The 17,260-nt window shown below is 70.7% G+C and overlaps 1 protein-coding gene across 7 annotated transcripts in view; it reads left to right on the forward strand.

Annotated features, from left to right (window-relative positions):
- Positions 1-645: 645 nt before the first annotated feature.
- KCNQ2 (potassium voltage-gated channel subfamily Q member 2) overlaps positions 646-17,260 on the forward strand; it is a 37,448-nt gene continuing 20,833 nt past the window's right edge. For all 7 annotated transcript variants that reach the window (XM_045832889.1, XM_045832883.1, XM_045832884.1 and 4 more), the window contains exons 1-6: positions 646-1,082; positions 13,784-13,874; positions 14,295-14,421; positions 14,676-14,851; positions 15,554-15,679; positions 16,586-16,696. In XM_045832889.1, coding sequence (XP_045688845.1) covers positions 787-1,082; positions 13,784-13,874; positions 14,295-14,421; positions 14,676-14,851; positions 15,554-15,679; positions 16,586-16,696 — 927 coding nt within the window. In that variant the 5' untranslated portion in view covers positions 646-786. The remainder of the gene's footprint in view (positions 1,083-13,783; positions 13,875-14,294; positions 14,422-14,675; positions 14,852-15,553; positions 15,680-16,585; positions 16,697-17,260) is intronic.

The raw sequence follows: 17,260 nt of genomic DNA on the forward strand, positions 1-17,260 counted from the left end.
CTCAGGCCCCGGTCACACCCTGGGGTGCAGCCTCCATCCCTGGCCCTGGCCGCAGGCCCCCTGGGAGGTCTGCAGACAAAGTGCAGGCTCCCAGGGGTCGGTCTCCCAGGCCCCACCGCTGACCACTGGCCCCCACTGCCTGCAAGGGCGGAGGGGGCTGGGGGCTCTCTCTGCCGGTTCTTCCAGGACCCCTCCTCCCGGCCCCTCTCAGGCACTTCCCTGCACACCCAAGGGGCAGGGTGGGGGTACCACTCCGGCCGGGTCCACCTAGAGGCCCGGTGAAGAAGATCCGCGTGGGCTGGGCCCTATAAACCAGAGCCTGGCAAGGTCGGTCCCCCTCCCAGCTCGGAGGTGACCAGTCCAGGGCTGCCTGGGCCACTCTGGCCCCTCAGGCGTGCTCGCCTGGTCCTGCCCACCTTGGAGGTGACCAAGGGGCTGGTCTGTTCTTCAGGGCGCACAGGGCCTGGCAACCGGAAGGGGTCCACCAGTCCAGCGGCAGCGAAGCCTGGCTCCGCCGGTCCCGCCTCCTCTCGCTCCTCGCCCCTCCCTGCTCGTTCGCGGCGGGCGCGGCGTCGCAGGGGTTAACGGGGGGCGGGGCGAGGCGGCGGGCGGGGCGAGGTGGCCGCCGCGTCCCTGCGCGAGACTCGGGACGGCAGGAGCGCGGAGCCGCTGCTGCCGCCTCGGCCATGCGGCTTTCGGGCCGAGGGCCTGGGCTGGGGCCCGCGCCGCCCCCCGCGCGTCGCCCCCGCTGATCCCGCGCCCCCGTCGCTGGGCGCCGCCGGCGCCATGGTGCAGAAGTCGCGCAACGGCGGCGTGTACCCCGGCCCGAGCGGGGAGAAGAAGCTCAAGGTGGGCTTCGTGGGGCTGGACCCCGGCGCGCCCGACTCCACCCGGGACGGCGCGCTGCTCATCGCCGGCTCCGAGGCCCCCAAGCGCGGCAGCATCCTCAGCAAGCCGCGCGCGGGCGGCGCGGGCGCCGGGAAGCCCCCGAAGCGCAACGCCTTCTACCGCAAGCTGCAGAATTTCCTCTACAACGTGCTGGAGCGGCCGCGCGGGTGGGCCTTCATCTACCACGCCTACGTGTAAGTGTCCGCGCCCCGCGCCCCGCGCCCGGCGCCCGACCCGGCGCGCCGCGGCCGGCGGGGACCGCGTCCCCTGGGCAGAGCGAAGGGCGAAGATCGGAGAGATCAGGCAGGAAGGAGTTCCGGGGTGCGGGCTTCAGGTCGGGCGGGGGCGCCCGTCCCCCGCCCTCTCCCAGGCTTCCACCCCCCCCCCACCGCGGCCTGGCGGGGTTGCATCAGCCCCTCCCCCGAGGACGGGGTGAGCAGAGCCCCGGGCGCCCCTTCTCAGCCCACGGGGCTCCTCCCCAGGCCACGGCGCCGAACAAAGGGCCAGTGGGGAGGGAGGGCGGCGCTGCCCGTCCTGCCTCTGCCTCTGGACTCCTGGGGGTCCCCCTGGGCTGGAATTCGCCACGAAGACGCGAATGACGGGGGAAGGGCTGGCCTCTCCTGCCCAGTCCCCAAAGCCGCTCACTTCGTCTGGGCAGGCTCCTGCCCGCCTGAAATGGGGAGGGGTCCTCCCGTGGCCGCCCACCCTCAGTCCCAGGCCCAGGCCGGCTGACTCCTGCGCTCTGGTGCCTGCCCAGGGCAGCCGCACCTGCACCCCGACTCCCCCTCCGCCCCCCAGCACGCAGCCCTGACCCCCCTGCAGCTGCTGGCTGCAGAGCAGGTGGGCGCCTGCCGCCCCCTCCTCACTTGAGTGCAGGACCCCTCCTGGGCAGAGTGGACGCCCGGCTGGAGGGGCGCAGCTGCAGCTGCCTGGGGCCTACCCGCCTGGCTCCCGAGGAGGCTGTGAGTCTCCCCAGGCCCCGTGTTCCGGGAACTCCTGGCTCCCTGCGCAGGGCCCGGGGCCTCGGCTGGCGTGGTGTGCACCGGGCCTTCCGTGTGCTGTCCGTGCAGGTCTGTGTGTGCGGCTGTGGGGTCCGCCCGGCCTCTGAACCTCTGAAGAGGGAGAGGCACCCTCTCCCATCCCACTGGACCGGGGCCGGCTCGGCCATTTTGTGTGAAGGCATTTTGGGATGGGAGCGAGGGGGGGATTCTGGGAAACTGCCTCCACCCGACCCCGTGCCCACCCGGGACGGGAGGGGCGTGTCCCTGGGAGTGGGACCTGGGCCGTGTGTTCGACAGACCCTCCGTGGGCCGGGCGCGGCGACCCTGGGAGGGAAATGCCGGGCTGCATGCGGAGAGGGTGGCCTGGGGGGACCGTGTCCCCGGGAGGTGCCCTGAGTGCCATCCCCTGGCCCAGCAGGCGGCCGGCCGACCTGGGAGCCCCAGGGGCAGGGGCTCCCCTGGCACAGGGAGCGTTGGGCCCCCGTCGCCCCCCCACGGTGGCTCTGGCTCAGGCGCTCCCAGGCAGGCAGTGCTCAGATGTGCTGCTCCTCCTGGGGGAACCCTGTGTCCCCTGACCAGTGACCCTCCCACCCCACCTACCTCCCCACCTGGCTGGGGCCGAGGGGCCTCCCCGTGGGACCGGCTCTGGTCACGCAGGTCCTGCCCTGAGGTGACCTCCGGCTCATACCAGCCGACCCACAGCCCAGCAGCAGGGCACGGATGGCCCCTCTGTGAGGCCCCGGCCCCGGCCCTGAGTGGTCGCTCCCTGGCGGGGCCTGAAGGACCCGTCCTCAGTGCCAGCTGCCTCCCAGAAGCTGCAGTGCTCACACCAGAAGCAGGGTGTGTGGGGGTCTTAGGTCTGGCTCTGTGCTCACCTGGGCTGGGGGGTCTGTGTCCTATCGTTTCTTTTCCCAGCTACCCCGAGTCAGGACAGGCAGGCAGGCCGGCCGTGTGCGGGCGAGGGCTTGGGGGGCACTGGCCCCCCCGTTTAGAGGCAGCCCTGCCCCGCCGCCAGCTCGGGCCCCTCCTGACCCCTCTGCCAGGCACCAGCTTCCCGGAACTGCCCTTGCTCCAGCCCGCGGGCGGGGGCGGGGGCAGGCTCAGGGAGGGCAGCCCAGGGGACAGCAGCAGGGGGCCGCCACTGTTGGCTGAGGCGCCGAAGTGCAGGGACAGACCTGCTTCGGGCCTCAGTTTGCCGGTCAGTGAAGTGGGCCCAGCAGGGTCTGGGGGAGAAGCACCCTCGGGGCCGGCTCCGCGTGGGCTCTCCCCACGGGGACACGCCTGTCCCGCTGGTGTTCTCGTGGCCCACCCCTCACCCAGCCCCGGGCAGGGAGCTCCCCACTGTCCCTGTGCCCAGGCCGGCTCCAGAGGCCTCTGTCCCCGGGGTGTGGCTGCCCGGATGCCCTGCTCCCTCGCCCAGCCCTGGCTGATGGAGCAACTCCTGCTTTGGTTTGTGGATTTGTTAATTAAATGAAGTTCAAGCTCCTCCTTCTGGCCTGGAAGTGCGCTGGGCCTGGGGAAGCCAGGGACCAGAGGGAGGGACAAGCCCCCATGCCTGGGGTCCGGGGCAGCACCGAGCCCTCCTGGGCCACCTTTCCTCCGCCCCTTGTCACCAAAGCCCAGTTTCCGGAAGGCGGAGGGGTCCCAGTGGGCCCCTGGGGGCAGCTGCTGTCAGGCGTGGGAGGCAGGCGGCTGCCCTGGGGCCTCCGGGCTGGGCGGGCCTCAGGCCAAGTCCCCCGCCTGCCCTGCCCGCTGCGGAAGGGGTTTTCTCCGGGCAAGGAGCCACGCCCTCCCTCCTCTCTCCCTCCCTCCCTCCCGCCGCCCGCGAGCCTTTCCAGCTCCTCTGGAGGCAGCAGCCCTCTGGACTCCCGAGACCCCGAGGTGCAGGCCGGCCCCACAGAAACCGCTGGGACCCCCTCTCCCAGCTCTGAGGCCCCCAGAGGGTCCTCCGCCTGCTCACACCGGGTGGGGAGTGGGCCCTGGGTGCAGCGATGGCCCCCACAGGCCTGGGCACCACCCTCAGTCACGATGGGCCCTTCACCCGGTGGGGGGGGCGGGCAGGGGGATGCGGCCGAGCTGCTGGCAGCCCTGTGCCCGCTCCTCCCCATGCCCCACCCCCCTCACCTCGCTGCAGGTCTCCGGGCCTGAGGGTCTGTGCCTGGGGAGGGGGCGTCTCCGTGGACGAGGATTTTCCAGTGCAGGGTCTGGAGTTTGCGGGGATGCCTCTGGGGGGGAGGGAGCCACAGAAAGGGCCCCAGACCACCCTGTGGGGGCTGTGTGTCTGCCCAGGAAAGGCCCCGGGGGGTCCTTCGAGAGTGCCCCCATCACAGGCGCCTCAGGGACCTGGTCTCCAGGCTCTGGGAGGCGGGGAGAGGCAGCCACACTTACCGTGGTCCCTGAAACTCCTCACTGGGAGGCCCCATTTCGCTGGTGGGGAAACTGAGGCCAGGGAGGGTTGAGTAAGTTCCAAGTCGCCCCACTCAGGCTGACAGGGCGCCTGTCCCCCAGGGAGGAGCACTCGGGGTGCTGGCCGCCTGATCCCCAACGTCTGGGAGCCGCTGTGAGCAGCTGGCACTCGGGCGAGTGAGGAGGGCCGGCCCACGGGAATGCCTGTGCCTGTGGCCGGGGGGCCTCTCTCTGGCCTGGGCCCCCACGCCCTCTCCTTGACGGCGGCCGGGGGTGCCTTTGGAAGCCTCTGAGGCCGGGGCTGCTGGGCAGGTGCCCCCCTGCGTCCTGGACCCCCATCCCCTTGTGTGTCCAGCCCAGCCGGGGTGCCTTCCCTTTCGTGGCCTCGGATAACCCAAGTGGGGTCACGTCTTTGCTCCTCCCACTTGTCTGCCCTGGGTGGGCGGGACCGGGCGGGAGGTGGGCCTCGGCCCTCAGCCTGGGGCCCCACAGGTCGCTCCCCCCGTCCTCCGCCTGGCTGCGTTCAGGGGCCAGTGCGCGCCAGCCGACCTGGGGGAAGGCCGCAGGGGCTGTATTCTCACCCCCCTTCTTCTTTTTTTTTAAAGATGTTATTTATTTACTTTTAGAGAGGGAAGGGAGAGAGAAAGAGAGAGAGAGAGAAACATCCATATGCACTTGCTGGGGGTTATGACCTGCAACCCAGGCATGTGCCCTGACTGGGAATCGAACCTGCGACACTTTGGTTTGCAGCCCGCACTCAATCCACTGAGCTACGCCAGCCAGGGCAAAACTGGCTTTTTTTGAACCGAGAAAGAGGCTCTTATTTCAAGGTCACCAGGCCAGGGGTCCGGAGGCCGGACTTCGTCTTCTGGGTCCGAGGTTCTGGCCAGACTGGAGGGGTTTCAGCACCGGGTCTTCCCGGACAGCGCCCTGCCCTTGGGCGAGGAGGGTGTGGCTTCAGGGTCCCACCCGGGCGTGTGGTTCTGGGCGGGGAGGGGCTAGGGGTCCACAGCGCCACTCAGGCACTTCGGTTCTGGGCCTGGGTCTCGTCAGACGCGGGACAGGACCGCTCTGAGCTGGTTCTGCCGTGTGGCAAGGCGTTCGGGGCTGCGGCTCAGGCGTGAGGCCGCGGCTCGGACGTGAGGACCTCTGCGGGGCTCCCCATCCCGCAAGGCTGAGTTGTGCACTGACCCGGTCACCACGAGGGTCACGAGGGTCACGAGGCCGAGCCTGCCCGCCCGCCCCACGGGGCACGAGCCGCGCAGCTGGAGCCGCGGTGGAAAGAAGGGAGCAGACCCGGGCTGTCCCCGGAGGGCCTTGTCGTGCACGCGGTGGCGGCTTCCGACCGGACGGCGGGGTTCTGGGCCTGACCGCCGGGCCCTGCGTTTGCTCTTGGGGCGGTGGGGGCGCGCAGGGGAGGGTCGGAGAGGAGAGGCGCCTGCCCCTCGCGCCAGTGAGGGGGCGGCGGCCACCGGCTCAGAGCGGGGCCCGGGGGCCCGGAGCTCTCGGGCTGGCGCGGGGTGGAGGGGCCGCGGTTCCTGCCGCGTGAGGCTGGGACGGATCCTGCTTCCAGCTCTCGTGGAAGGGGACGGGGCTGATGGCCTTGAGGGTCTTGGAGCCCTGCCCCCCGGGGCCCGTGCTCCGGGGGCTCCGCCGGACCCGAGTGGGCGCTGTGGGGGTGACGTTCGGAAGCTATAATAGGGGCCTCGGTGGGTTTGTGCGGCTGCCTCTGCGGCCCTTTCAGAGTGGCCCCGCCAGATGCCGGGCTGGTCGGTGCTGGCGCCCGTGGGCCCTGCCTTGGAGACTGGGGCAGTGGTGACACTAAGGGCAGGGACTCGGGGCCCCAGCGAGGGGGTCCCCCGACCCCACAGAAGCAGGCCCGGGCTCTGGTTCGGTGCGGCGGTCGGTCCCGAGGGCCCTGGAAGGCGCAGCCCTTGCCCTGAGCTGTGTGTTCCGTGGGAACCGCAGAGAAGGACCCGTTTCTGGACGGTGGGTGCTGGCGTTTAAGGTGGTTCCGCAGGTGCTTCGTACACCTGCTGTCGTTCAGCCCCAGACACTGGGTTGCGGGGCTCCAGGTGCAGCAAGGGGGTGGCCAGGTGGGGGTGCAGCAGGTGCGGGGCCCTGGTATCCCCCCCCGCAAAGGCTCTGGAGTGCAGGAGGGGACTCCTGCTCAGGGGGGGGACCTGCCTTCCTTGGGGAGGCCCTGGCTTCTCCCCAGCCACTGACTGCCCGGAGCGCCTGTCCCACGGCCCAGCAGCAGGTGCCGGCCACAGGGAGGGGACGCTGGGGGTGGGCAGGGGGCAGCGGGCAGGGCTCTGCCTTGTCCAGCAGCTCTGGAGCTGCCCGACTTGGGGGAAATGGGAGGGTGGGTGTGTCCCAGGCCGCCATCCCCGAGTCTGACTTTTGTCTCCAGGACGTGTGCGTGCATGCTGTTCCTTCTAGATCGTTCCGGCTGTCTGCAGGCTGCCGACCCCTCCCTCCCCCAGGCCCTGTCTGGTCTGCTCCGACCCTCCACGGAGCCTAACTGGAGTCTGCTTTCCTGTGCAGGTCTGGAAAGAGTGCTCAGGCATTTGTAGGAGGGAAAGGCCAGTTTTCCCCCGGGCCCCAGGTTTTGGGGGGAGGTGGTGAGACGCTTCCGGAAGCCAGGCCCTCAGAAGAGTGGGTGGTGGCCGGAGGGCCCGGCGGTCACTGTGCAGGCTGGCGTCCACCCCCTGCGGGCAGGGCATTCGCTGGGCCCTCGGGAGCCAGGTGCATGCGAGAGCCTGGCTGGGGTCCTGGGAGTTGAGAAGCTTGTTCGCTGAGACAGCAGCCTCGAGGGGGAGGGGAAGGAGGGGAGGAGGGGAGGGGAGGAGGGGGAGGGGAGGGGAGGAGGGGGAGCAGAAGGAGGAGGGGGAGGAGAGACAGGGTGGCTTCCCCAGACTGCCCTTCCCGCAGGAGGGCGGGGCCTGGCCCGGGGGCGGGGCTGGGGAGCTGGCCGTGGTCCTGACCTGAGAGTGGGCGAGACCTGGCGCGGAAGGAAGTAGGTGGGGGCCCAGGCCGCGGGCAGAGGGTGCTGCGCCACGTGAGTGAGGGGCGCCGCGGCCTCTTAGACCCTGCGTTAGGGCTTGTTACCTCTCCTGGTCACGGGAACGGCGACAGCCACCGCAGGACATCGGGGAGCGGCTGAGACACGCCGGGAAGACCCTGGGTCTCGCCTGAGCAGTTCCCAAGGGCCCGGCCAGTCTGCGCGTTTCTGAAAAGCAGGGACCTCTGACCCTAACGCTCTTCTGGGGCAGTGGCCGGTGGTGACAGCTTCATCACGCACTTCCAAAACCAGGCGTGTGCCGGTGCCCCCCAGGGCAGGTGACAGGTGGCTCTGTCCCCAGGGTCCCTCAAGCTGGGAGCAGAGGGCGGTGCTGCCCCTCGGGGACCCCTGCCCACCCCCGATCCCGCATGGTGCTCCCACGTGCCGAGGCCGAGGGTCCGGCAGGGCGCGGCTGGGGGACCTGCAGGGGCAGGAGTCAGTCCGGGGGGCCCTCTGCTCAGGCCAGCTCCTCGGATGGGGCGGGGCTCGTGCGGGATCCCGGGGGGGCCTCGTGGGGGCGGGGGGTGTGGCAGGGAAGCTCAGGACAGGCAGGCCCGGGACGCAGGCCAGGCCTGGGCCCCCAGAGTGAGTGGGGCTGGCTGCCGGGGGGGGCCCGAGGCTGACAGAGGCAGAGCTCAGTGCCCGAGGGGAAGGAGACCCTTCTGGCAGGGAGCCCGCGGTGAGAGCCCCCTCCCCGTGGCCACACACGGGCCCCCCAGGCTGGCGTCCTCCGCCTGGGGCGGGGGCAGGGCCCTGCGTGGCGGGGGGCTGGAGGGAACCCCGTGTCAGGCCTGTGCCTGCAAGGGGGAAACTGAGGCGCAGGGGGGAGAGCACTGCCCGGGGCACATCAGGGGTTTCCCCTCCGTCTCAGGCCTGATGGTGTGGCTTCGTCTCCTTGCCTTTCTCTCCCTTTCCTCCCTTTTCTGTGACTGCAGTGAGGTCCCCGGAACAGACGGCTGATGGATTTTCAGCGAATGGTTCAGGGATGGTTCATCCGTTCCCTGGACTCAAAACGCGCCCGTCGCCCGTGACACCCGAGCCTGTCAGTGCCCCTGTCCCCCCCCCCCGGCCCCTGGGGTCGGACCGCTGCCCCGGGCGGTGTGTGCAGCTGGAGTCCCACCCCCCGTGTGGTGTGGCTCCCAGATCGAGGACACCCCGCCACACGGGTGGCCTGTCACCTGTCCGTTTCCACCTTTGCTGTGACATCCATGTCCCAGCACCCCTGTGGACACACGTCACCGCTCCTCAGGCGTGGGGCCGTTCTAGTGAGAGGTGTTTGCCCCCGTGTGGGCCCCCTGGGCCAGGCAGGGCCCCTCCCAGACCCCACACTCTGCCCTCAGAAGCCCTCTGGTCCCCCAGAGCACCCAGGGTGCCTGCTGGGGCCGCCTGGCGGTGCTTGGAGGCAGTGCACCCTCGGGCCTCTGCTCTCAGGCTGGAGCTGACCTCCAGGGTTTGGCCGCCACGGGGGCCACCCCTGTGGGTAGGTGCCACTTGGGGAGCCCAGTGAGCAGGACAAGCGAGGAGGGCGGGGGACCCCGGCAAGCAGGGGACAGGACCCTTCCCCAGAGAGTACAGGAGAAGGAATCGGGGGCTGGACGGCCTCTCAGAGAAGGTGATGATTTGAGGACAGAACCTGGGGACAGGAGGAGGCGGCCGTGTGATGGCTGCGGGTGCAGGAGAGAATTCCAGGCCGTAGGAGGGGCGTGTACAGAGTCGCTGGGGCAGAGACGCTGCCCGGGGAGGCTGGGGGGCAGGCGGGAGGGGCTGCAGCGGCTGCGGTGGGGGCGTGGCGGGCCGGGATGCAGTCAGAGCGTCCTGGGTGCAAGAGCTGAGAAGCAGTCTTGGGAGGGTCAGGGGTGTCCGGGAGGACCCCTGGGTGGGGCCGGTGTCTATAAGGAGGGTGGGGGCCCAGGGCGGGGGCGGGGTGACTGCTTCCTGGTGTGGAGGCGGCTGACACTGGGTGAGCCCTTGTCCAGTCCTGTGGTCCGTGTGCGGACGGGTGGCTGCTGGGGTGCACGCCACTCCGTGGGCACCTGTCTTCTCTGGGGGCCGCCCGGGAGGCACCTGGGAAGCTGCGTGCTGAGGCCGCCGGCCTCCTGCCAGGGTCGTGGCGTGTTCCGGTCCTGGTGTTCCCACACAGCCTGCAGGTCCCGGAGTGCCTGGGGCTCCCTGGGGTGCCTACTCTTTCTGGGGCAACTAGTACCCCAACCTCGACAGCCCCGTGTCCTGTGGCCGAGGCTTTGGAGGGACACTGGCCACCCTGAGGTTGCTGGCCCCCGGGAGCCCCTTGCTGCCCTGGTGTTGGGAAGGGGAAGGCTGGATGGGGGCTCCAGGTGGGCGGGGGAAGGCCTCGAATGCCGAGCCAGGATGGGACCCTGAGGGTCTGACGCCGCCTGAGTTGTGGCCTCCCAAGTCTGAGGCATCTCTCGAGCACTTGTGTGTAGAGGCAGGGTGCTGGGTGCCGGTGGCCTCGGGTGGGCCGGAGGGCTGCGCCTCGGTGAGCCTCAGCCCTGAGACGGGGTTCTGCGTGCACAGCAACCTCTGAAACTCGGCCTCTGGCCCCCTCCGACCCTGGCGGGCGGGCGGGCGAAGTCATTTTTCACGGCTGGTTTACACCTGGAGCAGCTGTCGGCAGCTGGGCTGCCCGTCACTCCGCCGATCGGAAGTGCCATCGGGGCCTGGAGGCACAGCAGTTTATTAGGGGACGAAATTAGATTCCAGGCGGAGAGCCGCCCGCAGCCCTCGCACTGGCCGGCGCGGTGGGCGGGGCTCCCCAGGGAGCCCAGCTGCCACCCACCCGTCTGCCCAGCACCAGGCGCGGCCTCTGTGCCTGGGCCCTGGGAGGGGGCGTCTGTGCACCCCTGGGGGAGGGGGCTGCGGGGCCGTGGGGCTGCTCCCTAGCCTCTGTTGTTTCCCCTCAGTTGTGGGGGGCTTGATCGGGACCCCTCCCCAGCCACCTCCCCCCACGGTCTGCCGGAGAGCCGCCCGCAGGGGCGGCGGGGGGAGGGGCCCTATGACACGACTCCCTGTCTTCCCACCCTGGACTCCCTTGTCCCCTGTGCCCTTACCATGAGATGGACACCCCCTGCCACCCCCCGAGTCAGTCTTCGGTGGGGGCAGGGAGTCTGGGCTGGGGGGCCGTGCAGTGGGGGCTGCCCCCGGCCGAGGCACCCGCCCCGTTGCCCCCACCCCTGGGGGAGGGGCCAGGAAGGCGGTGACATGGCTCTGTCACGTTTTCCCAAAAAGAGGTATTTCCTGCGTTCCGGTGGGTGGGTGGGGGGGAGACAGAAGCGGGGGTCTCAGCCTGGAGACAGCCCCCCCCAGCATGCACACGCACCTGCAGCAGTTGTGCCCCCTGCGACCTGCAGGCGCGGCTGGGGCTGACCACCCCGGGGCTGCCACCCGCTCCCGCCGCCCGGGGCCCCTCCCGCACCTGCCGCCCGGCTCTCCGGACCCTGCCCTGAGCCCTCGGCTGTCTGTAGAGGGTCCTGTCGCCGCCGCCCTGCACCCAGGAGCCCCGACGTCTGTCTGAGAGGCATGTCCTGTGTGGTGGGCCCCGTAGTGCGGGGCGGCCTCCCTCCTGGCGGCCAGTGGCTGGGGCGGTCAGGCACACAGCGGGCCTGGGCGGGTGTCAGATGCTCTCTTGAGCTGGGGCGTGGGGGCCCTTTCCCCGCCGCCCAGGTGAGCACTGGCCGCCCAGGTGGCTTCCCGTGTTGGCTGCCCTTCCCGCTGCCCGTCTTGGCCCCTGGAATCGGGACCAGCTGCTCGAGATGCTGTTTCCTTGGCAACCGCTGCCAGCATCGGCTCTCCACTTTGAATTCATTTTCATAATTAGCCCCGGGCTGCGGGGAACCACCTCCCCGTCTCTTCTCCCCTGGCAGCCTGGACGGTTCCTGGCTGGGGGCCGGTGGCGACCCCCGGGCTCCCGCCTGCCCATCTCTCTCTCTCTCTCTCTCTCTTCTCTCGGAGGAAGGGACCCAGGTCCCCTGGGGCCTCCTCTGTCCTCTGGGGCCTGAGGGGGTCAGCGCTCTGGGCACACAGGGCCACCTCCACAGAGCCACCAGGGCAGGGCAGGGACAGGCGCCCGAGCGGGGAAGGGGATGCCAGCTCCCCACAGGCAGGACGCTTGGCCGGGAAAGCTCTTTGGGAAGACGGGCGGGGTCACCTGCCACGGTCCCGTCTCGGGGTGTCTGTGGGGGTCTAGACCTGCCCGGGGTGACCCCTTGGTGGGTGGCATCCCCATCATCCTGCTGGAGGGCGGGGCCTCGTGTCTGAGATCCGTCCCCCCAGGGCTGGACCTCTGTGAAGTGTCCCCTGTCCCTGAGGGTGCTGTGCCCGGAGACCAGGAGGCCAGAGGCCTCAGTTTCCCCAATTCTAGTTCCCCATCGGGGGCCCGAGACACTGCTGTGTGCTGGGCGGGGTGGTGGCTGGTCACCAAGGTGCTGACCGCCGGGAGAGGCCCGGAAACCTGTGCCTCTGCTGTGTGGCTGCTTGGAGGAGCGGGGTGAGGCCTTGCAGTCTGGGGGTTCCCGTCCCGAGCTGCCTCTGGGGCCCCGTCCTGGGCCGGAGAGTTGGGCCTGTGGGGACCCGCCGTCTCTGCTCTGGAGACTCGACGGGGGACCCGCGCAGCCCCTGTCTGCCCCCTCCCCTCCCCCTCGGGTGCGGGCGTCGGGAGCCTCCCTCCTGAGTCGGCGAGACGCCGCCCCCACCGGGAGCCATCTGTGACCGTCTGTTCCGAAACTTGGAAAACAAGCCCGGAGCTGCTGCTGGCACGCACAGGATGGGCCGCTGGGGCGGGGGCAGGCGCATCCATCCCCTGGGTCCGGGCCCCTGCCCACGGGGACAGGCTGCACGGCGCGGCTGGGCCAGCCAGGAATGTTCCGGCAGGCCCTCCGGAAGCGGGGCCGCGAGGGCCCAGTCACCTTGGGAGTCCGAGCGCCCCGCCCGGGTGTCACCGAGTCAGGCAGCTGCTGCCGCGCTCTCCAGTCGAGTCCTGGGGGTGCCGCCCCTGCTCGCTGTCCCCTCGGCCAGGGCTCCCCGGCCTTCTGCACTCTGGGCCCCCGGGATGGGGCCAGCCCCACCCTGCCTGCAGGAGCGCCCCCATGGACACCTCCTCAGGGAAGCCCTCCAGGGTTCGTGCCTCCCCTGGCTCCCCGCCTCCCGGCACGGAGCCGGGCCAGGCCCGGGTGCCCCGTCTGGGAGGGGTGCTGACTTCCGTGTCCCCCGAGCCCCACCTCTGGGTCCCAGCCTGGAGTCTCCCACCTTGGGCCCCTGGTGGATCCACTCCGGGTGCGGGCGCTCCTTCCCCCACGTCGGGGTCAGGAGACGACACCCCCAGGCAGACAGGCAATTATGAATATAAGGCACACGAGATATCTGGACATTTTTCCAGGGCTCAGTTAATTGAGTAAATTGGCTAACGAGCAAAGGAAATTAATTGCGGTTTTGAAACGCGGCTGTCTCTCTGCGGCGCTCCGTCTGTGTCAGCAGGCGCTGCCTGTGCCCGGCCCCTCTGTTGTCGCCTCTGCCGCGTCCAGGGTCCCCCGAGGGCGGTCAGCCCCGCGGCGGGGGAGGGGGAGGCGGAGGCGGAGGCCTGCGTCTCTGGGCGCACCGCCGCGCTGTGGAGGGCAGGAGGCAGGGCCACCCGAGGCTCACGGGCGCTGAGCGTGCGTGATGCGTGGGCTTGGGCGCAGGCAGGGGGGCCGAGTGGGAGTTGCGGAGGGTCAGGGCGGACCCTGCAGCGTTGGCCCCAAAGGGCCTCGACCCTCCCCCACTAGGGAGCTGAGCCGGAGCTCGGGGGAGGGGCGTCACCTGGGCGTGGCGTGGCGTGTGCCCTTGTCCCTCCGCCCCTCTTCGTGTGCATTGCGCCCCTCGGGAGCCTGGGACCAGGTCCTCGGGCGTCAGGGGCTCTGCGACCTGAGACCCCACCCCCATGTTGGCTCTGGTGGGCGCTTTGCACGAGGCCTCGGCGTCCGCGCTGCCTCCACAGTGGCTCCTGGTGCCCGACGGTCAGGGACCGACAGGGCGGCCAGGGACGCAGGTCCGTGCATGGGATGCCCGACCATGGACCCCAGGTCACACGGACCCGGGCAAGGGCTCCGGGGCGGCTGCGTGTGAAGGCCAGCGTTAACCGGGAGACAGGCAGTCTCCGCCTCGGAGCCCGGAGAGGGGACGTGGTACACGGGGAACAGCGAGCGCGGGGTTTGCGGGCCCTGCCTTCGCCGCTGCGTGGGCAGGTCGGGGTCTTGCCTCCAGCCCAGGAGGCCAGGCCTGTGCCCTTTAACACTGAGTCCGGGTTGTCCGCAGGGCCCGCAGCTGTCAGGGCCGACCGGGACAGGTGGGGGGTGGGTGGGCAGAGTGTGGGGTGTCCGCTGTGCCGCCCCACCCCCCGCCTCCGCCGCTGACCGCACCTCCCCGGCCCCAGGTTCCTGCTGGTCTTCTCCTGCCTCGTGCTGTCCGTGTTCTCCACCATTAAGGAGTACGAGAAGAGCTCGGAGGGCGCGCTCTACATCCTGGTGAGCCCGGGGCGGGCGGGAGCAGCCTCGGGCCCCGGGTTCCCCGCCCTTCCCCCAACACCCGGCTGTGCGCAGCCCGAGCCACACTCGGCACCTGAAGCCCCGCCTCCTCTGCCCCTCCCCCGGCCCTCCCTGAGCCTCAGGGCCCGAGTGGCCCTCCACCACGGACACGCGGGGGGTCCCCGGGCAGACACGGGTGGGGCGGGGCTTGAGACGCTCCCAGCAGCCCCCCAGGGGCAGGGGCGGGCGCCACGGTGACCACAGTGTAATCTCTGCGTTGCTGTTGGGGACGGAGGGGCCTCCCGAGTCCAGAAGGCGCGTCTGGGGAGCCCTGGTCCCGGGCTTGGGGGAGGGCCCAGCGGAGCCAGGCCACGCCCCCGCGGCCCCGGCCCGGCGGTGGCTCAGCTGCGCCCCCTGCAGGAGATCGTGACCATCGTGGTGTTCGGAGTGGAGTACTTCGTGCGCATCTGGGCCGCGGGCTGCTGCTGCCGGTACCGCGGCTGGAGGGGGCGTCTCAAGTTCGCCCGAAAGCCGTTCTGTGTGATCGGTGAGCCCGCGTGGGGGTGCAGGGCGGACAGGGGCCCTGGAAGGAGCGGGGAGGCCAGGCGAGACGGTGGGATGCCCCGCCCACGTGGCCTCCCGGAGGGAGAGGCAGAGGGGTGCAGGGCGGCTGTGCCCAGGGCAGGGCTGGGCGGACACCAGCCACCGTCCGTCTGCCCACCCTCCTGGAACCCCGGCGGGGCAGCGCCCCAGCCCCCCAGCCCCCCAGCCCGCAGCCTCCTCGAGCTCCCGTCTCCGCAGACATCATGGTGCTCATCGCGTCCATTGCCGTGCTGGCCGCCGGCTCCCAGGGCAACGTCTTCGCCACGTCCGCGCTTCGCAGCCTGCGCTTCCTGCAGATCCTCAGGATGATCCGCATGGACCGGCGCGGCGGCACCTGGAAGCTGCTGGGCTCCGTGGTCTATGCCCACAGCAAGGTGAGCCAGATGCTGCGGAAGGGCCCAGCAGGTCCCTTTGCCCCTCTGCCCCGCTGGCTCCGCCGCAGGCAGGTGGGAGCGCCCCATTGATGCCCCAGCCACACCCACTTAGGCTGAGGCCGGCGGTGGCCACTGGCAGTGGAACCCGGAAGTGGCTGCAGCCACGCCCCCTCTCAAGCCCCTCCCCACATCTAGGGAGCCCCCAGGGGGTCCAGACTCTGCCCCATCTGGCTGTGCCGCCCTGCTCGTGGGTGGGCCCACACTGCCCCTGCGCACTGTCCGGCTGGTCCGAGCCCTGAGCGGGGGCCCGGTCAGCAGGACCAAGGGTGTTGGCCCCCCAGGGTGCTGAGGTGCTGGCCCCCCCGGGGACAGCAGGCAGTCTGGGGGTCTCCACCAAGCTCAGGGGAGTGGAGGTCGGGTCTCAGGTTCCAACGTTCTCTGGCCTCTGACAGCCTGTGAGCTCTTTGGGACGCTGTCAGACCTGGGTGGACGTACATGCCGGACTGTCCTCAGCGGCTGTCCTCCCAGAGGGAGGGAGGGGCACGGGTGTGGGGACACCCAGGGGAACCAGCCGCCCATCGCCCGCCGCGAGTGTGGGGCCATGTGGCTGGGCAGCCACCAGCTCCGGAGACACGGAGCCTCCCGGGGGTGGGTGGGCGGGCTGGACGCCGGCCCGGCGCTCTGACGCAGCCCACTCTCCAGGAGCTGGTCACCGCCTGGTACATCGGCTTCCTGTGCCTCATCCTGGCGTCGTTCCTGGTGTACTTGGCGGAGAAGGGCGAGAACGACCACTTCGACACCTACGCCGATGCGCTCTGGTGGGGCCTGGTGAGTCCCAGCCGGGCTCGGTGTCCTCGACACGGATGTGATCGCCGGGCGTGTCTTTCCTCGGGGACGCTCGTCCACACCCCCGTGTGCCCCTGACCCCCGGGGCCTGGACTGGACACGGCTGGGCTCTCTCTGGCCAGGGACTTCTCCCTGGGACCACCTGCTGGCCGGCTGGGGGCGGGTGCTCTGATGGTGTGTGTGGGTGGGGAGGGGCCCAGCGGGGGGGGGGGCTACGTGGCCAGTGTCATCGTCTTCCTCCCTCCCTCCCCCCTCCCTCCCTTGTGGCCCACCTGTGTGCGACCCCCGCTGGAAGGGTGGGCAGGCCATCCTGCCTGTCCCGTTCAGGGACAGAAAAGTTTGCAAAAGGGAAACTCAGCCCTCTGGGCCGCTGGGCCCCTGCTCACGGCCCCTCCGTCTCTCTGGGCCTGAGCTCACAAGTCGCCCCCTAAGGCAGCCCACACCCCCGCCCCATGCCCCCCCCGCCCCCTCCCCACTTGCTCTTCCCCTCAGCACTGTCCGCTCTCGGGCTCTCCCTGTGCCTCCCCGTCCTGCGCCCAGTGGGACAGCTGCCTCTTGGGCCCTCCCGGCTGTGACGCGGGGACAGACCCTTCAGATGCCCCCCACCCCCAACTTGTGCGTCGGGGAAAGAGGGGAGACCTGGGGAGTTTCGGTGTGCTTGTTGCAGGGTTGAAGGTCGGCTGAGGCTGTCCCTGGCCCCACCGGGGCCCTCGGGGGTGGTGTGGTGTTGGCGTCCCCGCCACTGCCCAGGGTCCGGCCTGCCCTGTCGGCGGTGCTGAGCCCTGGCCTTCAGCCCCCTGGGGCTGAGGAGGAGAGGCCGGTGCAGGACCACTGGCCCCGGTGTGGCCACTGCCCGGCCTGGGCGTGACCACGCTCGCTGTCTTGCAGATCACGCTGACAACCATCGGCTACGGCGACAAGTACCCCCAGACCTGGAATGGGCGGCTCCTGGCGGCCACGTTCACCCTCATCGGCGTCTCCTTCTTCGCTCTTCCTGCTGTGAGACCCGCTCCCTTTCTGCCTTGGGTGGGGTGGGGTCTCGGGCTCCTGGGTGACCCTGGGGCACGTGGGCGCGCAGCCCGCTGGGCGCTGGAGGTGGCAGCCCAGGGGCAAGGGGCACCCTTCCTGGATCCCCGGCGGGGCTGCCCGGGCTGGGAGCTGGTGGCTTCCACACCACAGCGTCAGAGGGCTCTGAGAGTCCCGGGCTGTGGCTTCTGACCCCCCGTGTCTTGGTCAGCCTCTGCTCCTCCCAGTTGGGCGGGGCTGGCCAGCAGGGCCCTCGTGCGCGGGACCAGCGCTGCACGGTGACCCACCCCCCCGTCGGGGCTCCAGGGGCCGAGGGCCCGTCTGCTGCAGAGGGACGAGGGCTCCTCCTCTGTCCAGGGCCGGCTGGCCAGCCAGGCCGAGGGAAGCTGGCGAGTGGCAGGCAGCCTCGGGGAGGCCGCTGTCCTGGGCGGCCCGTGGCCGGGAGCCTGGCTGGTGCTTGCCGCCTCGTGGACAGACCAGGGACGGGACGCACTCAGCGTGGGCCCCGCCATGCTCGACACTGGCATGTCCTTTACC

Source organism: Phyllostomus hastatus, unplaced genomic scaffold (assembly GCF_019186645.2).
Source record: "Phyllostomus hastatus isolate PE091 unplaced genomic scaffold, TTU_PhHast_1.1 phas_contig_17, whole genome shotgun sequence".
NCBI classification, from domain to species: domain Eukaryota; kingdom Metazoa; phylum Chordata; class Mammalia; order Chiroptera; family Phyllostomidae; genus Phyllostomus; species Phyllostomus hastatus.